Genomic DNA, 21,784 nt, shown 5'->3' with positions numbered 1-21,784 from the left:
ATCCCCACTTAGAAAAATCAGTAATCCGGATGAAATTAACGGACTATGCAGAATTAGATAAATTAACAGGAAGGATTCGAAACCTGCGGGACCAGAGATTCTTAGAAGATTGGAGTAAATATACGAACTATCTGAAAAGTAATTGTAATGAACAGTTTACACTAGTAGGACTGCAAGAAGTTTTGTAAGGAGGACTATTTGAAATATTGCAAGAAAGACTATGAGGAGAACTATTAGTTAATGATAATTAAGAGTAATAGAGAAATTAAGAAATGCAGAATAGGTGATAAAGAACGAAAAATCATCAGAGGTGTTGACGGAAGTCTAAAACATTGTATAAGATAAGAGGAACATTCTAGAACACAGCCACAGCACAGTCCATGGAAGACAGCACTTAGAACAGCTTAACTCAAAGCAATATATCGCATAAATCAGAGGCACCCTTTCCACGAACAGCTCACTGGCCTCTACACACTTCAGTCTAGACAGAAATCTTTATTGGGACATTGCCTACTTTCATAACTATTCCCCTCCCCCCTTTCCACAGAAAACTGGACAGGATCAAAAATATTCACGTGACTTAAGATCAATTTGCCAGTGCCACGACTTTGCATTGATCATCTGAAATTTCCCCTGTCATTCTTGTCTTGGTTTCTTGGGCAGACCACAGATTGGGTCTTTCCGTCATGAACACCTGTCAGACTTTAAATATCTTGGCATAATTAGGATTCTTCCCTTCCTCCCCCTCCAAACTTCCCTCTCCACCCTCCCCTAGGAAAACGTCAGTGTGAGCTGCGAGTGCTCTTTACAGTTTGCTCAGTACGATGGGCGTTGGTACTCCTGTTTTCGTTCCTTTTATTCATCTTGCAAGATTTTTCACCCCCTGCCTTCATCCGATGGGCGAGGAACCGACCATCTTCCCATGCACCCGGAGTCGATAAATACAGGTGAACTCTGAGTTGCCCCAGTTGCTCAGCACCTTGAATTTTATATGCTGAAACTGTTTTAAATGCTCGTTCTGAAATGCAGATGAGAAGAGAAAGAACAAACGGAATCAAATGTGTAAAACTTTGCTGTGCTTCACCAGTACTTTTGTCATCATCTCAAATTGTTCTAGCAGATTTATTTATTTTTTTAATCTTCCAAGGAGAGCCCAACTTCACAGGGGGAGAGTTCAGGGCACACACCCCATTCACCGTCATCATCACCAACTTTGTTGCACTAGCCAAAGGCCATGCCATCATTCACAAAGGAAACAAAAAGAGAATAGCAGGGGGTTCTCAGATAGAATGTGCCAGCTTAAATGTCCAAATCACCTAGATGAAGATGATGGACTTTGCGGAGCTAGCCGTCCTGACTGGAAGATTCCGTGACCAGAAGGAGGAGGAGTACCAGCAGGAATGGAAGAAATTTAAATACTATTTAGTCAAATATGTTAAGATAACTTAATTGGAAAAACTTGCAAATATCAGATAGGATTTAAATATGTAATGTTAGAGAATAATATGTTTAAAGTTAAAATGGAAAGAAAGAAAGATGTTAAGTGAATAAGTTAATTTTTTGAGAAAATAGGTTTTGGAAAACTGTTACAATGATATACACTGAAACTCAGCCAGGGGGATTTGAGGAAGTCACTTAACAATGTTACTGAGATTGGATTAAGTATAGTTAAGATATATGTTTGTTTGTTTGTCTAATTTTTTTTGGAAAATCAATAAAAAAAATTGGAAAAAAGTTGAGATTTGCAGATCCCTTATTGGATATGCACACAATGAGCAGCAGAACGAAAAATAAATAAATGTCCAAATCACCTTTGCAATTGACCACTATTTTATCTACCGTAGTTCTTTTCTCCTGATCTTCTTAGCTGCCAATGCATATAGTGCTACTTTATAAGTTATGAAGTCATCAGTATCACTCAGCAGCCATTTCACTCTTTCTGCCCTGTTCGAGTGTGTTCCATTCGTAAGGAGGGGTTTTATAAATTGGTCTCTTGGTTCTATATATAGCAGGCATTGCAATAAATAGTGGTACAGGTCCTCTATGCAAGGTTGCCCACACAGACAAAGTCTCTCCTCCTACTGTACTTTGCCGTACCAGCCATCCACACACCCCATTTATGTAAAATGACTGGGAGGCAAAGGCTTGTCCACATATGAGCATTATTCAAATTAGACTGGAGTAATGCACCCACACATATTTTAATCTGTATATGAAAAGCAACTCCGGTCTTCCCATTGATGCTAACAGGAGTTGCCTTTTGTTTTGGTCCCTGCCATCTAATTTGTCGGTTCTTTCATGCTGATGAAGTACCAACAGGGCATTCAGGAAAAGAGCTGTGAAGATCAGACGCAGAGACCCAATCCCTAGAAGAAGGCAGTTGAAATATACTCGGAGTCGAGAGTGGATTTCATGCTCTTTATTCAGCTCATAGTGGTGAGGAGGAATGGAAGTTTCCCCAGAATGTCTGCTTCATATTCATTATTTACACAATGGGCCCCACGTGATTGGCTAATTCCAGGATTCTCCTGTAGGCCAATCAGCTTGTGGATTCACTTCCACCTGGAGATGGATTGGGTGGCTCCTGTGGACCAATCAGACTGCTGCATTTTGGATCCTATTCAACTCAGTGCATAACAGCAGTGGAGCAACTGTCCTGTACACAAGGATTTGTCTCGTAACACTGCTTTTGGGCAGCCCATTGCAAGTGGGCTTCTTCCATTTGGATACCCCATTGCTCTCATGCTTAGTCCTGAAAGATCTACATTGGCTCCCTGTATGTTTCCAAGTATAATTTAAGGTGTTGGTGCTCACCTTTAAAGCCCTAAATGGCCTCAGCTCACTATACCTGAAGGAGCGTCTCCACCCCCATCGCTTAGCCCGGACACTGAGGTCCAGCTCTGAGGGCCTTCTGGCGGTTCCCTCACTGTGAGAAGCGAGGTTACAGGGAACTAGGCAGAGGGCCTTCTCGGTAGTGGCACCCGCCCTGTGGAACACCCTCCCCTCAAATATTAAGGAGATGAGTAATTATATAACTTTTAGGAAACATCTGAAGGCAGCCCTGTACAGTCGTACCTTGGTTTTCAAACAGCTTAGTTCTCGAACGTTTTGGCTCCCGAACGCCGCAAACCCAGAAGTGACTGTATCAGTTTGCAAACTATTTTTGTAAGCCGAACATCCGACAGGACTTCCACGGCTTCCGATTGGCTGCAGGAACTTCCTGCAGCCAATCAGAAGCTGTGCTTTGGTTTCCAAATGTTTTGGAAGTTGAACAAACTTCCAGAATGGATTCCGTTTGACTTCCAAGGTATGACTGTATTGGGAAGCTTTTTAAGGTTTAATGTTTTGCTATGTTTTTATATATGCTGGAAGCCACCTAGAGTGGCTGGGGCAATCCAGTCAGATGGGCAGGGTACAAATAAATTTATTATTATTGTTGTTGTTATTATTATTATTAGTTAGGGTACCTTCAGTTGGAATGTCTGAATGGCTTCTTTCTCAATATCATACATGAATTTCCCCAGTAGAGTTTCTTCTCGTGTTTCATCCTCTAGCCCCTAAAATGGAAAGCCAGAAGTAGCGGGGAGCTGAAATTAGTGGCAGAAAGGGCGGTCTGGAAAACAATTCTTTATTAAGGTGGCACCCTGGGAGGCTGCTGCAGGGGCAGAGTTAATTACGTCCATAGGTCAAGCCCAGGGATGATGGTTACATGTGTCTCTCTAGCTTTCTTTGTCTGGTGCCCAGGATTTTCCCCAGGTCCCACCCCCTATCCCCAGGCCCCACCCCTCAATGTCCCCACACTGCAGCCTCCTCGGGTGCTTTTGCCTGGATGACTTGTGTCATTGAACTGTGACAGTGCCTCTCCCATGTCTGGATGGGAGGATGGGAAGATGGAACGTGTGGCACATAAACCACTTAGAGATGTCTCTTGAAATATGAAGTGGTATATCAAGGAAGAATATGAATATGTAGAAACGTCCGACTTTTACTGGACAAAGCTTAAGAGTCACACCTGCTTCTCTGCCTACTTTTGCTCTGGCATGTGGCCCTTGGGTGGCTGGTGACAGAATGTGGCGCTTGCTCTACACAAATCCCCACGCCTGATCTAGCTGAAGGCACCCTATCAAAAAGGAGCTGGAGGAAGGATTCAGGCAAACTGGAGGGCAAGACGATAAAGAGGCCAGTAACCTGGCAGGCTAAGAGGACAGACATGCAAAAACATGGACAGAACGTAGGCAACCATACAGAAAAGACCAGAGTCTGGCTCTTGCCTCAAGTGGACGTAGCGTGGGTTGCTGCTGCCCGGGGCAGGGCAAGTGTTATACCCTATGGTGGACTGGACAGTAGTCAGCCCCTTCTCTGGCCAGCATTTAATCAAGGGAGTCTCTCCTTGCCAACTAGCCCCAATCTGGGAGCAGAGATAAGGCAGAGAAACGCAAAGCCAGGAGCGCTGCTGTATCACCTCGCCCTCCTGTCCTTGCAGTGAGCCTTGCCTGGGTGCAGCTTGCCTCCCCGTGGCTCAGGCCTCAATGAGGGAACCTGTTGTGGGGGTGCCTGGTTGTGCCCTGTCAGAAATTTGCACCCAGGGCCATGGCCCCCTGGCCTCCTCACTCTACACCAACTGGCCTTCAAACGCAGGAGAGCTGCCACCACTGGTGTATAAACATTACTGGAGTGTGTAGACATTACTGAGCTATGTGGACTGGTGATCTCACTCAACATGAGGCAGCCTCCTAGAGTGCTCCCCAGTTCTGGTTGAGCTTGACATGGTGATGTGTGTTAGTTCTCCTTAACCCATGCCCTGTCCGTGAGAAGCAGCCCACGCATCTGGGCTTCCTGAGTAGCCCTCCCAGTGCCTGAAATTACAGCTTTATCTAAGAGGACCGCAATGCCGAGTTGAACATTAATACTCACAAAAACCCAGAAGTCCTTCAAGGCACTGTTGACTCCTCCGGAGGGAGAGATAGCTTTAGAGATGTGCTGAACCGTAACGGCCGTTGGTTGGATTTTCTCCGGCAGTTTAATTACTACTTGGCCCTCAGAACCCCGGAAAGCCCAGCAGTTTCCAGGATAAACATCTGGCTAGAGACAGGAAGCAACTCAAGTGACTAAAACATGATACTCCCACCATCCCAGGCATAGTTGCAGTTTGGGTCCAATATATATAAACTGACTTCTGCGGCCGAGTACAGATGATCATTGGTTACCGACCTCCTACAATTTCTGTTCGGGCCTGCTATGCAAGTGAGGCAGATATTATAACAATGACAACAATTTTATTATTTATACCCCAGGCCACTCTGGGTGGTTATCAACACCTATAAAAACATAATGTCAAATATTAAAAACTTCCTGATACAGGGAAGTTTTGGCATGGAGGTGAATGGCTGGTTTAAGAATGGGGCAGCTACACAGTAATGATGACAGCTTGATAAACAGTTGTCTGTATTAGAGTCTTGGTAGCACAAGGATGGAAGAAGAGAGTTTTGGATTTGATATCCCGCTTTATCACTACCTGAAGGAGTCTCAAAGCAGCTAACATTCTCCTTTCCCTTCCTCCCCCACAACAAGCACTCTGTGAGGTGAGTGGGGCTGAGAGACCTCAGAGAAGTGTGACTAGCCCAAGGTCACCCAACAGCTGCATGTGGAGGAGCGGGAAATCAAACCTGGTTCACCAGATTAGGAGTCCACTGCTCTTAACCACTACACCACACTGGCTCTGGATGGAAGAATGAGGAAACCCCAACAAAAGAACAGTGGCAAGAGAAATTGATGAACTATGCAGAACTGGCTAAACTGACATACAAACTGCGAGATAAGGACTACTATGATCTGAGGGAAGTATTTGGGGGGGAGGGTTTGTTGGGGAGGTGGGGGGAAGGGGGGAAACAATGAAGATATGTTCTGATATTTTGTTATGTTGAAATTGTTAATAAAACAAACAAACAAACAAAACAGTTGTCTGTATTTATCTGGGATTAGTGCCAAATAAGTCTCCAAGACTTCGAGTAGAGGAATAAGGAAAACTGGAACGTGCTGGGATCAAATCAGAAACTAGGATGGCTTCTGTAATTCCAGGACTGTCCCTGGAAAACGGACACCTGGAGGATAGGCAGGAAAATGAGAGTTTGGAGAATGGATGACTGAAGAATCCTAATACTGCTCCGAACCTGTACTACCAGTGATAGAATACAGGTAGTCTACCGTACCTGCAGAACAGTATCAGGAGGATTTGTTGAAGACACAAAAAGCCATTGAAACCAGCAGTTTTGCATACTCTCAGGTACATAACTCTTAGATGTCCTGTCTTTATCAATTGTGGCTCCTATAGAGATAAAAAAAGAAGAAGATTAGAATTAACAGAGCGAGAGCAAGCTCTACTGACCCACAAGACCTAAATTTCCATCCAATCTGTACTTCACTGACCATAGCACAGTTTCTCATTGCCACATAAGGAGAGTCTGGGTGGATCAAAAAGTAAAATTCCTGACACCTGCAAACCCAATTTGTTGAGATTTTTTTTGGAAACCTCCCCCAGAATAGGGACACGGGTGGCGCTGTGGGTTAAACCACAGAGCCTAGGACTTGCCGATCAGAAGGTCGGCGGTTCGAATCCCCACAACGGGGTGAGCTCCCATTGTTCGGTCCCTGCTCCTGCCAACCTAACAGTTCGAAAGCACGTCAAAGTGCAAGTAGATAAATAGGTACCGCTCCGGCGGGAAGGTAAATGGTGTTTCCGTGCACTGCTCTGGTTCGCCAGAAGCGGCTTAGTCATGCTGGCCACATGACCCAGAAGCTGTATGCCGGCTCCCTTGGCCAATAAAGTGAGATGAGCCCCCCAATCCCAGAGTTGTCCAAGACTGGACCTAACGGTCAGGGGTCCCTTTACCTTTACCTAAGTACTTTGGGCAACAGTCTTAATGGGTTTCATTTGCTCAGCCCTAAAAGGCAGGGGGAAGTAGCTTCATTTATTCAGGTAATAAGAAAAGAGCATAGTCTATTGTTACCTATTGTTTTCTGAGCCCAATCAGCCATTTGCACATGATCTTCATAAATCTTCTTAAAAGCCAAGTTGATCGTTGTGAGCACTTGCTGTGAAAGAGAGAAAGACCCAGTCAGGGAGACCTCAGGGCAGAGTCACTGCAGATATCAAAGGCATGCATTGCAACACATGAATTATCCAAGGAGTTTGAACAATGCAGCTTAAGGCTCTACGTGCAGCAGTTGCATGAATATGGACAAATGCGCATCATGCGCTTATATGGCAAAGCAAGATATGATAGGGTTGCCATATTTCAAAAAGTGAAAAATCCAGACACAAAAGTTATTTAGCTTTGTTTTGGGCAAACTTGCCTGGATTTTCCTGGACATTTAAGCAATTTTCGCCCAGACACTGCTTCCGACTGCAGTATTCCAGCTATGTCCGGATGTATGGCAATCCTAAAATATTATCTCAGCAAACACATGGCCCTAACTCCAAAGTTAAGATTTGCTGGAATGGCAGGGAATGTGAGCATAGGGATGACGCTGGCCGGTGAGAATTGGCAGGAGGGGGCGTGCGTTTTAACTGGCTGGGGTGGGCAGGGGTGGTTAAGAATCTCTCATACCTTAAGACCTTGAAGGCAAAATCCAGACATCTTCCAGTATTTCTTAATCCGTTAACAAATTAACTTTCATACAAACAGTGACAATGTATACATAGCCAAGCACTGCAGTATGTGTGTGAAAGTTACCGTATTTTTCGCTCTATAAGATGCACCAGATCACAAGACGCACCTAGTTTTTGGAGGAGGAAAACAAGAAAAAAATATTCTGAATCTCAGAAGCCAGAACAGCAAGAGGGATCGCTGTGCAGCGAAAGCAGTGATCCCTCTTGCTGTTCTGGCTTCTGGGATAGCTGCGCAGCCTGCATTCACTCCATAAGACGCACACACATTTCTCCTTACTTTTTAGGAGGGAAAAAGTGAGTCTTATAGAGCAAAAAATACGGTATATTTCCAGTGTTGCGCTTTCTTTTAAAAGCAGTAAAAGGGTATATACCATGCAACCCTCCCACTATTCTGGGACACACTCTCAGTTTGCATGGAATGACAGCGATGCCCAACAGGCTGACCTGTGTGAAATTAGCATCTACCCTTGAATACATCCCAGAATCCTCTGGAACAGACAGGGATTCCTCTGAACTTAGCAGGTAAGGAAACCATTGCCCTCACAGGAGGCTGTGTTTATGAGTGGGCTTGCTTTTTTATATACCGTATAAGACACACCAGACCACAAGACGCACCTAGTTTTCGGAGGAGGGAAAAAGTGAGTCTTATAGAGCAAAAAATATGGTATATACTTTTGATAGGGAACAAGGCTAACTGTTCCCCATTGTTTTGTTTTTAAAGCTGCCGGGTTATGACAACAGCAAGACGAGCCTGTAATGAGGGTATGAAGTGCAAAGCAGAGAGTTGCCTTTTCCAGCATCTTACATCTTTGTTCTCTCCCGGGATATCACTCTCCTCCAGGATTTCCTTCACAGATTTCAGGATGCCTTCATTGATGCTGTTGATTTCGGCACGCAGGCGATCTGTCTCCTTTTTAAGGCCCTGGATTTCATGGATTTGTTCCTCGAGCAAATTCTGCGACTTCCTTGAGATGAAAAATAGGAGCAATGTAAACATCAGGAATCATTTGCTTGTCCAGCAGGAGGAACCCGGTTCTCCAACCGGCTGCGATGCGATAGTAATTTGAGGTACCATCAACAGGTACCTGCAGATTAGGGCTTTTTCTGGATGATCGGTCAAAGGCTAATTTCAACATACAGGTAAGTCATGTGGTGCCAAGTTTCCTGCTAAGTGTGTCTTGCAACGCAATTCCCTCCCCTCCAGCATTTCTCAGGTTCAGACTGGGACATCCTATTCCAACCCCTCCAACATTTCTCCGATGAAAATAGGACACCAGGAAGCTTCTCTTGTGTTTGATCTCCTGCACAGATGTACGCCATATACACACTGACACTGGTCGCCTTGAGCCAATGCAACCTCTCCGCCTCACCTACCTCGCTGGGTTGTCGTAAAGGGAAAAAAAAGTGTGAGGGGAGGGATCGTGAGCAACACCTTCCACAGATAAAGGGAATGAAATAAAATTTTAGTGGTAAGCTGCCTTGAGTCCCTGTCAGTGAAAAAGGTGGGGAATAATAATAATAATAATAATAATAATAATAATAATAATAATAATAATAATAGAAGAAACTGTGAACATGATCAGGAACTTGCCAGAGAGTAAATGCTATTGAACTCAGTAGGAATTAGTTCTGAGTCAAAACGCTTCAGATTTCAGCGTAAGGCTGCCCAGTCTTGACCCAGTTACCTGAGAGTAAGCTCCAGGGAATACAGTGGGACTTTCTTCTGACTAGACAAGTGTCAGGCTCCATTTAAAGGAGTCAACACTCCCCACATTTCCTAAGACAGGCACAGGCAAACTTGGCCCTTCAGATGTTTTGGGACTACAACTCCCATCACCCCTAGCTAACAGGACCAGTGGCCAGGGATGATGGGAGCTGCAGTCCCAAAACATCTGGAGGGCCGAGTTTGCCTATGCCTGTCCTAAGAAGTGGCTGGGTGCTGAAGCATTGCAGTGAAAGAATTTGAAACGGGTTAACTGTTTCCTTCATTGGGTGCAGGGGTTTTATTTTCCATGGAAACAGGATTCCGTAATTCCGGACCCTGGAAAATCGGGGCACTTGGAGGGTATGCAATCCTCTTTATGGCTGCTCTGAAGTTAAGCCCACCAAGGTGCACCTGGGTATAGAACTTCAACCATTTTTGTTTTTAATCAGAGAGAATTTTATCCTGTGTTCCCTCTGAGCAGCCTAGATATTCACCCACAAGGCTCCAACAAGGAGTAACGACCAACCTAGCGACATGTGCATTTAAGCAGGATTCTTATCTGAAAAGCCCTCTTACCACAACGATTTCAGCTCAGTTTCATACAGTTGTGTAAGCTCCTATAAAAAGAAGGGGGAAAAACAAACAGATATACCTCAGCGTTAATAATATATTTGGGCCTTTGTAGGGTTGCCATGTGGCCTTTTTTCCCAGGACACGTCCTCTTTTTCAGAGTTAAAACTTCTGTCCGGGTGGATTTTTTAAAAAAATTGCCACAAAGTCCCTGGCTGTACTTTCTGGATGAGACATAGACATAACTGGTGGTTGAAGAATTGCTTTCCTCTTCTCCTGCCCACCTCAGAAATATATCAGAGCTTCTATAGGCTACATACAGTAGGGGTATTTAAAATGAGAGTTGTCATAGCGTTCTCTTTTTTGCTGTTCAAAATATGGCAACCCTACTTTCAGGGCAAACTATTCTTCTTATTTCATGGGATGAGTGCCACCTACCTAAATCCTCCCCTTTATGGGGGGTGGGGAGAAGAAACTCTGCACATTCTCAGAGGTGTTCTATCCTAGATGTCAAAAATGTTATGAACCCGGAGTCATAACATTCCACCTTAAGGCATGCTGATAGTTTAAACAAAAGCTTGTTTAGGCCTCCTACCCACTCAACGTGCTTTTCCTTGTGCCAATTTCTAGATACTCTAGAAGCTGCCTGTCTCAATCCTATGCTTTACACCTTTGCCCAGGAAAGCACCTACAGTAGCTGCTTCTCGCTTTGACTGACTTCAGTTTACGTTCCCGTCCAGAAAGGAGCTCACCTTTGATGACAGGCCGTCTGAAAGCCTCATGCAGAGACACGAGCAGTAAATGGCGGCTAGAGAAATAAGCAAGAAACACTTATTGATAATAATAATAAAACACACACCACGATTCGTGATTTATCGCCAGGTCAAAAACTTTGAAACCAATATCACGATACGAACTTCCAACCACTTTTGGATGAGATAGATTTGATATATTGCCCAGCCCTAATAACAGGTAAGTGAAACTTGGTTTGTCTCACCTAAAATTAAGAATGGAACCCTACAAATACTCACCACAAATGGTTGGGACTGTTATAGACAAGAACTTCAGAGACTTCGCGAAGTTCGCCATAGTGCATTGGTCTCTGGAGAGGAAATAAGGCTGTGTTGTCAAACGGCTGATAGTCATGATGACACAACTCTTGAGATCCAGCAAAGTCTACAGAAATGGAATGGGGATCCTGTGACACTGCTGGCTCCCCTCTTTAAAGGAATGGCTGCTGGACTCACCAGGGAGAATTCACCTCTGATCATTTGATAGGCATTGCAGGAGTTGCTGCTACTTCATGTTTCTCTTCCTAATAATGTCTAGTATAAGACAATGCTTGATGTGACATCACCACACCTTGTGTCCCACCCACCACTGCCAGGTAGGCAATATGAAGGAAGTGCACAGTGCAATGATGTCACATCCTGTTGTGTTATGTACAACAAGATCTTCCACAGAAGGAGGAACGAAGAGACTCTGGCTTGTATCCGACTTAGTTTTTAGATGAGACCTATTGAAAGAATGGGACAAGGGTGGCGCTGTGGGTTAAACCACAGAGCCTAGGACTTGCCGATCAGAAGGTCGGCAGTTCAAATCCCCGCGACGGGGTGAGCTCCCGTTGCTCGGTCCCAGCTCCTGCCAACCTAGCAGTTCGAAAGCATGTCAAAGTGCAAGTAGATAAATAGGTACCGCTCTGGCGGGAAGGTAAACGGCGTTTCCGTGCACTGCTCTGGTTCGCCAGAAGTGGCTTAGTCATGCTGGCCACATGACCCGGAAGCTGTATGCCGGCTCCCTCGGCCAATAAAGCAAGATGAGCGCCGCAACCCCAGAGTCGGCCACGACTGGACCTAATGGTCAGGGGTCCCTTTACCTTTATTGAAAGAATGGACCTTAGTTAGTTATGACCATTCATTTCAATGAGTCTCCTCTGAGCAGGGTTGGCATTGGAGACAACCTTTAGATAGGATTGCTGGAAGTAAAATTTGGGAGAGAAAAGTTGTTGAGCTTTCTTTAGGCAATCAACCTCAAAATCCTGGACATTTTGCCAATTTTCCAAAACTCCCCCTGGACTCTTATTTTCAACAGTTAAATCCTGGACAGGTCCAGGAAATTCCAGATTTATGGCAACCTTTCTTTAGAGCATGGGTAGCAAACTAAGGCCAGGGGGCCGGATCCGGCCCAATCGCCTTCTCATTCCGGCCCGTGGACGGTCTGGGAATCAGCGTGTTTTTACATGAGTAGAATGTGTGCTTTGATTTAAAATGCATCTCTGAGTTATTTGTGGGGCATAGGAATTCATTCATTATTATTTTTTCAAAATATAGTTCGGCTCCCCACAAGGTCTGAGGGACAGTGGACTGGCCCCCTGCTGAAAAAGTTTGCTGACCCCTGCTTTAGAGCTACAAAAATGAAGAATCTCGCTTGGTATTAGCAACAGGCAGCCGTTCTCTGCACTCTCCTTGGGGAAAAGGAATCCCTTTGTTTTTGTTCTGTCCAGCTTTACCTGCTGTCTCTGCCATGGATGTCTACTTTATAATGTTTTAATATTTGGTTGCTGTTCCTTTCTGTGATTTTGATTGCTTCTAAGCTGATTTTATCTTGTCCACAACCTTGAGAATTGCGAAGATTATGAAACAACAACAACATTGACTGAGTGACGTTTGTAAGATTTACACCAGAACCATTTCTTGTTCCAGACCAGGCTTCCAAAATGCTCTTAAGCATGAATCAGGCCGCTGCATAACTTACTGTATTATTTACAGATAGGTAGCCGTGTTGGTCTGCCATAGTCAAAATAAAAAAATTCCTTCCAGTAGCACCTTAAAGACCAACTAAGTTAGTTCTTGGTATGAGCTTTTGTGTGCATGCACACTTCTTCAGATACCTGAAGAAGTGTGCATGCACACGAAAGCTCATACCAAGAACTAACTTAGTTGGTCTTTAAGGTGCTACTGGAAGGAATTTTTTTTATTTTTACTGCATTATGAAAAGGTTTTTAATAAAATCTTATTTTATAAAGGGGGAAAGAAAAGCAGCGCACTGGTGCTTACCTTAAACAGATACAGGCTTTACAAAGGAATTCTGGGAGGCAGATAACAGTAACTATTATGCTGCTGGGAATGGTACATATTGCTCCTGCAGGGTAGAGGGGAAAATCACAAAGCATTTAAGGAATTGCTTTTTCTTTGGCTATATGATTACCTATGAACAGTGGGGAGAATATGGGCTCATTCTCCCATTTGAAAATGCAACTTTTGGCAAGTTTGCAGTAACCATAATACAGTGGTACCTCAGGTTACATACGCTTCAGGTTACATACTCTGCTAACCCAGAAATATTACCTCGGGTTAAGTACTTTGCTTCAGGATGAGAACAGAAATCATGCTCCAGCGGCACAGCAGCAGGAGGAGGCCCCATTAGCTAAAGTGGTGCTTCAGGTTAAGAACAGTTTCAGGTTAAGTACGGACCTCCGGAACGAATTAAGTACTTAACCTGAGGTACCACTGTAATGCAGAGATTATTAAACATTGGTATAGTACTTTCTAGTATGCAAAGCTCTTCACATGCTGTGAGGGAACTGCCATCGGCTCAGGGGCGAGAGGGGAAAAGCCGGATGGATTACAGAGAGCCCACAAAGATAATAGGAAGCAGCACCTCGTCAGTGGAGGAGAGTAACCACGCCTCCAGTGGAGAGGAGCTGCAGGGCTTGGAGGAGGCGAGGCAGTGCCAGGACACCTTGCCTGAGCAAAGCAGGGAGGAGAGAGGTCCTCTGTTCCCCACGCCCTCCTTGCACAGTAGGCTTCTGCGCAGAGAGGGGAAGTGCAGACTGGGTGTCAAGAAACTACTCTGCTGGGGAAGGTTTAAGGACCGCCCACTCTTAGATTCTGCCAGTGAATGAGCGAGCCACAGAATAGTGGTGCTCTGCATGGTGAAGGTTTTTTTTCCACCAATAACAAGGCTTTACAGCCGACCAGGGAGGCATTTGCCTGATCGCTCTTGAGCAACCCCGATACCCTTACACATGCATTCATCCCAGCTGTAAGTCTTACAATAACCTGTAAAGGAAGTTAACATTATTTCCGAATATTTCATTGCCATTTTCGACACAAGTAACAAATAGCGTACAACAAAAACATCTCTCTTGACAGTACAGAAGCAAAAGTCTGGAAGAGATTTGTTACGCAAGTATGGGAAGTCCCACGTTTAGTGTCAAGCAAATGCAACTGGATACATACTTAGCAGACTCTTCTGAGATACGCAAGACGAGTCAGATGATAAGGTGCCACAGCTATTTTCTCTCCCAATAACTTCTCTGGTGAACCTCATCTGTCCTCTGTTGGATGACTCTCCTGCCAAAAGAACACCATCTCATTAGCCAGACATCAGTGACACCTAGGATTCAGTGTTCCCATCTAAAATTGAAACATGCATCATCTGGAAAATGGACCCGTTGCTTCTTCTGCTCCCATTGGTTTCTTGGAAGCTTAGAATCATAGAATTGTAGAGTTGGAAGGGACCTCAAGGGTGTAGGAATCTCAGCTAAAGCATCCATGACAGATGACCATCCAACCTCTGCTTAAAAAGGACCTCCAAGGACCTCCCAAGGGAAACTGTTCCACTGTCAAACAGCTCTTACTGTCAGATAGTTCTTCCTGATGTTTAGTGAGAATCTCCTTTCTGGTAACTTGAAGTTATTGGTTCTAGTCCTACCCTCCAGAGCAGGAGAAAACAAGCCTTTTTCCCTCTTCCATGTGACAGCCCTTGAGATATTTGAAGATGGCTGTCATATCTCCTCTCAGTCTCCTCTTTTCCAGACTGAACATACCCAGCTCCTTCAACTGTTCATCATTGTGCTTGATCATCTTGGTTGCCTTCCTCTGCATACCTTCCAGCTTGTTAACCACCTCCTTAAATTGCAGTGCCCATAACTGGACACAGTATTCCAGGTGTGGTCTGACCAAGGTGTGGTCTGGACCAAGGTGTTGATGCAGCCTAGAATATTGATGTTTGATTGTGCTCTTTTTGTGATTGCTTAAAACAACTGTTGTTGGGTAGGCAATATAACTCCGTGTCTAACCAACTGAGCGTGTACTGAAATTAACCAAAGTTAAGTCTTTCCGGAGATTTGCACATGTTGAGCTAGACTTGAGAATGGTTCAACGCGCAAGCTCACCTCAACATGTCCCATAAATCTTTGAAGAGTGGATTTAATCAAGTTACGTAGAGGGTTCTCAGACAACATTTTATCTCCAGCCACCGCTCACAACACAACTGATTAACCTTACAGTGAAGACAGTACTGCCAATCTTAAAGAAGCTCTACCTGAAACCAATGCTTTGTGATAGCTATCAACCAGTTGCAAATATCCTGGGGTTTTTTGGGTGGGGGGAGTGATGGAGACAGTGGCAGTGGAGCAACTGCAGACATTCCTGAAATATACTGATTATTCAGACCCATTCCAGTCTGGGTTCGGACCTGGTTTCAAGACTGAATGGCCTTGTTCACTCTGACAGATGATGGAAGAAGAAGACAAGCGAAATGGATCAAGATAGCTTAGCTATGGTAGTCCAGGGATTGGTGACCTTCCAATTTGTTTACTGCAATGCACTCTGGGTGGGGCTTCCCTGACAGTTGCTCCGGAAGCTGCAGCTTGAGCAGGAAGTGGCAAAAATGCTATTGAATGGAGTGGCCTATCAAAAGCCCATATTAACTGTACTGAAAGAGTTTAACTGGCTGCCCATATGCCAAGACCACATAACACTGGTCTTGAAAGACCTACATTGGCTCCCAGTACGTTTCCAAGCACGATTCAAAGTGTTGGTGTTGACCTTTAAAGCCCTAAATGGCCTTGGCCCAGTTTACCTGAAGGAGCATCTCCACCCCCATCATTCTACCCGGACACTGAGGTCCAGCTCTGAGGGCCTTCTGTAGCAAAGCTACAGGGAACCAGGCAGAGGGCCTTCTCGGTAGTGGTGCCCGCCCTGTGGAACGCCCTCCCATCAGATGTCAAAGAGATAAACAACTACCTGACATTCAGACGACATCTGAAGGCAGCCCTGTTCAGGGAAGTTTTTAATGTGTGACATTTTAGTGTATTTTTAATCTTTTTTGGAAGCCGCCCAGAATGGCGGGGTATAAATAATATATTATTATTATTATTATTATTATTATTATTATTATTATTATTACCATGCCACATTGAAGGTATTGCAATAACGCTGCTGTTATATAAAGCCCAAAATCAGGCGAGGTTACCTCCAGGACCACATTATTTTGCATACTTCTGCCTGTGCACTTGGATCCTCAGGAATGACATTCTTAGCCATGCTGTAGACTCTTGAGGTTTGTCTTATGTCCACTAAGGCCAGGGCCTTTAGGGTGGTGGCACCTCCCCTTTGGGATGTTCCTCCTACGGACATCAGGCAGGCACCTACAGTACTGGCATTTAGGTTCTTGCTTAAAACACCTCTGTTTACCTAGACTTTCCCGAAGGGGAGATCCAACTATGCTGATGTACTAATAAGATCTACAGTGGTACTTCAGGTTACATACGCTTCAGGTTACATACGCTTCAGGTTACACACTCTGCTAACCCAGAAATAGTGCATCATGTTAAGAACTTTGCTTCAGGATAAGAACAGAAATCGGGCTCCGGCGGCGCGGCAGCAGCAGGAGTCCCCATTAGCTAAAGTGGTGCTTCAGGTTAAGAACAGTTTCAGGTTAAGAACGGACCTCCGGAACAAATTAAGTACTTAACCCGAGGTACCACTGTACTGATATGTTATACATTCGTCTTAGAAACGCAATTTTATTGTTGATTTTATGCTGCCTTGTGATGTTATTTCTTAATTTTGACGGTATGAAATTCCCCCCAAATAAAAACATATAAATGCATGGCTTTTGGAACTTACCCCCCGTTTCTACTCCCTCATCGGCAGTTGAAGTTGTTTGACCACTTGAGGTAGTAGAGTTTCTGGGGCATTTCCCTGTGGAATTGCGCAAGTACCAGCTGAAAGAAGGAAATGCTGTAAATTATCTGAGCGTTCTTCAAAACGATTTGTGTTTAAGATTCCTTCATGGACATGCTTCTGTCAGAAAAAGAAAGAAAGATGTCCTACAAATTCTTTGGATGTTGCGCGGCACACTGTTTGTAGACACCAGGAATCTTGTGTGTGACCAGAGGAGAAATGAATGCTGGGAAGAAGCTCAGAGAGAAGAAAACCTGTTGTGCATCTGCAACAGCACAACCGGATGCCTTCATCTGCTCCAGCTGCAACAAAACATGTCTCTCCAGTATTTCTACAACTACAGCAGCCACTGTAACCTTCCAGATGTTTGTCTTCACCCCCAAAGGTGTCCTCCTCCATTGTCTCCAAAAACAGATGGATTTCATCCATACAGATAGCTGTTCATGCTGGTCCTAAAGGATCTACACTGGCTCCCGGTACATTTCCGAGCACCATTCAAAGTGTTGGTGCTGACCTTCAAAGCCCTAAATGGCCTCGGCCCAGTAGACCTGAAGGAGCATCTCCACCTCCATCATTCAGCCCGGACTCTGAGGTCCAGCTCCGAAGACCTTCTGGGGTTCCCCTCATTGCGAGGTGAAGTTACAGGGAACCAGGCAGAGGGCCTTCTCAGCAGTGGTGCCCTCACATCAGATGTTAAACAGTTAAATAATTATACAACCTTTAGAAGACACCTGTACTGGGAGGTTTTTTAATGTTTGATGTTTGTTGATGTTTTTGTATGTGTTGGAAGTGGCCATTGTGGCTGGGGCAACCCAGACAGATGGGCGGGGTATAAATAATAAAGTTATGATGATGATTTAACTGTAGCCAGGAACAGGGCACATGGGAGTAAAAACAAATTGCATGGAAATTGACATTGCACATTGTGACAGAAGTGGTGTGGGGAAGGTTTGTCTTAAGAAGATTCTGCAAGATACAGAGAATGCCATGTGTATGTAACCCATGTTCTTATCCTAATTAATAGACTAGAAAAAACAAAACAAAACAAAAGCCAGCCACTGAAAAGTTTGACAGATGCCATATTAGATAAACTCCCCAGATATGGATCTCGTCTTCTCTCTGCAGCAGTCAGTGCTGCATACCAGAAGTAGAATACAGCTGTTATGTACTGAGTTGAATAGGATCCAAATTGCAGCAGTCTGATTGGTCCTAGAACAATAGGATCCAGAATGCAGCAGTCTAATTGGTCCTCAGGAGCCACCCAATCCAACTCCAGGTGGAAGTGAATCCGCAACCTGATTGGCCTACAGGAGAATCCCGGAATTAGCCAATCACGTGGGGCCCATTGTGTAAAGAATGTACCGTATATAAAGCAGACATTTTGGGGGAACTTCCATTCCTCCTCACTACTATTAACTGAATAAGGAGCATGAAATCCACATTTGACTCTGAGTATATTTCAACAGCAAAGCACAAAGTGGGGAACAAGCTCCACTTGTGTAATAAAACTCTCCCCTTTGTGTGTCCCCTAAACCTGTTTGGAGGTTTCCTTCAATTATTATTATTTTATTATTTTTACGCCATCCATCTGACTGGGTTGCTGCAGTCAGAACACACTGAAGGGTTGCAGGGGCAAGTCCCATTGCGTGAATGGAGATCATAGCACACACACAACAACATAGTTGAATCCTGCCTGCAATGCCCATAGTGAATGTACAGTAAATAAAGGTATATTGGATGGGAAGGCCACACCGGCATCCTTCGTAAAGGAATTTGCAATCTAGTTTGATATCTGTAATAACTTGCAAAACGTTAACTTCCCATTTGGGAGATGCTTTGTGGAGCTTCCCTTGTGGAAAAGGAAACATAATTTTACTTCACAGGATTTTCGTGAGGAGAAAGCGGGCAAGAGAAACCACAGGGGCCACTTTGAGCTCTTTGGGGGGAAAGGTGGGATAGAAATGTAATTCATTAATTAGTTCATTATAGGTGTAGGAGCTCTGTTTGCTTTTACATCCAGACACCCTAATTGGAGCCTTAGAGAAATCACTGTGACTCCAAACAAAAAAAATTAATGCATATTAACGGCAGGAACATGAAATATCTCACATGAGCTCAAAGTGTTAAATATGTGGCATGTCTCACACAAGGGAATTTGTTGAGGTACAGTAACAGAGCACTTTAATTTACTTGAATTGCACAACCCGAAATGCCATGGAATGCACTTGAACCTCACCTGCAAAATACTGACAGCCTGAGGTAAAAGGTAAAGGTAAATGAGGTAAAGAACCCCTGGACAGTTAAGTCCAGTCAAAGGTGACTATGGGGTTGTGGCGCTCGTCTCGCTTTCAGGCTGAGGGAACCAGTGTTTGTCCACAGACAGCTTTTCGACTCATGTGGCCAGCATGACTAAAGTGCTTCTGGTGCAACGGGACACTGTGAAGGAAACCAGAATGCACGAAAATGCTGTTTACCTTCCTGACACAGTGGTACCTATTTATCTACTTGCACTGGTGTGCTTTTGAACTGCTAGGTTGGCAGGAGCTGGGACAGAGCAACGGGAGCTCACCCCATCATGGGGATTTGAACCGCCAACCTTCCGATCTGCAAGCCCAAGAGGCTCAGTGGTTTAGACCAGTGTTTCCCAACCTTGGGCCTCCAGCTGTTTTTGAACTACAATTCCCATCATCCCTGACCACTGGTCTTGCTAGCTGAGGATTATGGGAGTTGTAGTCCAAAAACAGCTGGAGGCCCAAGGTTGGGAAATGCTGGTTTAGACAACAGCACTACCCGTGTCTGAAGGTACCCTCTGGCAATATTAAAGTTATAAACCTAAGCGTTCTCTTATGTGTCCTTTTCCCCCATGTTTTTTATCCTGATACTTTAAAGGTAAAGGGACCCATGAACATTAGGTCCACTTGTGACCGACTCTGGGGTTGCGGCGCTCATCTCACTTTACTGGCCGAGGGAGCCGGCATACAGCTTCCGGGTCATGACTAAGCCGGCATGACTAAGCCGCTTCTGGCGAACCAGAGCAGCGCATGGAAATGCCGTTTACCTTCCCGCCGGAGCGGTACTTATTTATCTACTTGCACTTTGACGTGCTTTCGACGTGCTAGGTTGGCAGGAGCTGGGACCGAGCAACGGGAGCTCACCCCGTCACGGGGATTCGAACTGCCAACCTTCTGACCGCCAGTCCTAGGCTCTGTAGTTTAACCCACAGTGCCACCCGCGTCCCTATCCTGTTACTTTACCAGGATACAAATACACACAATATTGCTCTACCTGTTTGACTGCGTTCCACTGGATCCCGTTGGCCCACTGGAAATATTTGGGTTATCCTGAAAGCCTTGTGTTGGTTGCTCCAAACTTCTCCGCACAGACCGCTTCCCGTTCATTCTTGAGAAGGGGGGACTGGATGTATTCCGAGACAAATCTGTTGGATTCTTCCCACTGTATCATGGACACTGAAAACCGACACCCGCCAAAATTGCACACACGACCAAAGGGAGGACCTCTTTTAATAAGTCATCATCAAAGTGGCACCCATTCTGTCTTTCCAATGCACTTCTGAAGTATGTGGAGATTATCTGCCAGGCGTCCAGTAGGTGATGTCATAATAGGAACTCTGCGGTGAGATGGCTTCGTGACATCATAATGGCGGACGAGTTAGGATTAGATTGACTGGGTGAGATCCATAAATAATGGCTCCTGGATCCCTTAGGGCTTGATAACCTGAGGTGTAGAACTTTTGTTAGAAGGAATCCAGGCAAAAGGCCTTCTTGGTACTGGCGCCCGCCCTGTGGAACGCCCTCAAACAGATGTCAAGGAGATAAACAACTACACAACTTTTAGAAGACATGTTTGAGGATTTATTGAGTTTTAATATGTGTTTGGAAGCTGCCCAGAGTGGCTTGGGTAACCCAGCTGGATAGGTGGGGTATAAATAAATTGTTGTTGTTGTTGTTGTTGTTGTTGTTGTTGTTGCTGCTGCTGCTGCTGCTGCTGTTTAGCTCTCTTAAAAGCATGGTTTCACATGAATCTCACTATGGGCTAATCCATCATACTCCTCTTGACAATTTAGATCCTAAGTTGGTTGTAAGCGGTAGAGCAGGCACCTTAAAAAATTGTTAATGCAAATATTCTCAAATGTATATTCCATTATAGGCAGTGCTTTTTTCTTTAAAAAATATGTTTAGGGGTACTCTCATTTTGACTCAAGGAAACCACCATTTTATAGTTCAAATCAGGGAAAATAAATACAGTAAATGGACAAAAGTACAAAGATTCACAAAATGTTTAGGGGTATGCGTACCCCTGTGTACCCCCAGAAAAAAAGCACTGGTTATAGGTGTCCCATAATACTCATTCCATACTTGTAAGAAATTGGGTTTTTATTGAGGCAGCACCTGCATTTTCAAGCTCCTTGCCTGCTGACATTAAGTAGGTGCCTTTGTTGTATTATTTTTGAAAGATTTTTTGTTTGTCCAAGCCTATCTAGACATGTAGAAGTTACATGTGTTTTCTCTCTTTTCAGCTACTGTTAATCCTCTTTGGAATGTTTTCTTAACTGTTTCCAATTGAAAAATTCAATGTTTCATTATATACATTTGTAAGCTAATTAGAGGTTTTCCTACAACCAAACAGTACAGTGGTACCTCAGGTTAAGAACTTAATTCGTTCCGGAGATCCGTTCTTAACCTGAAACTGTTCTTAACCTGAGGTACCACTTTAGCTAATGGGGCCTCCCGCTGCTGCTGTGCCACTGCTGCACGATTTCTGTTCTCATCCTGAAACAAAGTTCTTAACCCGAGGTACTATTTCTGGGTTAGTGGAGTCTGTAACCTGAAGCATCTGTAACCCGTG

The 21,784-nt window shown here is 44.5% G+C and overlaps 1 protein-coding gene across 1 annotated transcript; it reads right to left on the bottom strand.

The window, feature by feature from the left end:
* Nucleotides 1-475: 475 nt before the first annotated feature.
* LOC310696583 (SUN domain-containing protein 3-like) lies at nucleotides 476-20,545 on the bottom strand. The gene is made up of 13 exons (XM_083482304.1): nucleotides 20,204-20,545; nucleotides 16,862-16,959; nucleotides 14,186-14,299; nucleotides 13,001-13,085; nucleotides 10,976-11,046; nucleotides 10,697-10,752; nucleotides 9,951-9,991; nucleotides 8,475-8,634; nucleotides 7,008-7,092; nucleotides 6,210-6,325; nucleotides 4,915-5,082; nucleotides 3,468-3,557; nucleotides 476-1,018 (listed from the first exon to the last, which is right to left on the bottom strand). The coding sequence occupies exons 1-13, from the start codon at nucleotides 20,314-20,316 to the stop codon at nucleotides 890-892; spliced, it is 1,326 nt and encodes a 441-aa protein (XP_083338430.1). The 5' UTR covers nucleotides 20,317-20,545; the 3' UTR covers nucleotides 476-889.
* Nucleotides 20,546-21,784: the final 1,239 nt, after the last annotated feature.

This window comes from Podarcis liolepis, assembly GCF_965112155.1.
Source record: "Podarcis liolepis genome assembly, chromosome: 17".
Taxonomy (NCBI): Eukaryota; Metazoa; Chordata; class Lepidosauria; order Squamata; family Lacertidae; genus Podarcis; species Podarcis liolepis.
This window is presented reverse-complemented; position numbering and strand designations above follow the sequence as displayed.

Bases quoted from the DNA above. Each gene is read 5' to 3' on its own strand.
- LOC310696583 (XM_083482304.1), bottom strand. From the start codon at position 20,316: ATGAACGGGAAGCGGTCTGTGCGGAGAAGTTTGGAGCAACCAACACAA. The intron at 9,992-10,696 runs GTGAGCTCCTTT...TTCTTTTTATAG, and splicing joins CAGACGGCCTGTCATCAAAG to GAGCTTACACAACTGTATGA. The intron at 5,083-6,209 runs GTACGGTAGACT...TCCTGTCTCTAG, and splicing joins CTCCTGATACTGTTCTGCAG to CCAGATGTTTATCCTGGAAA.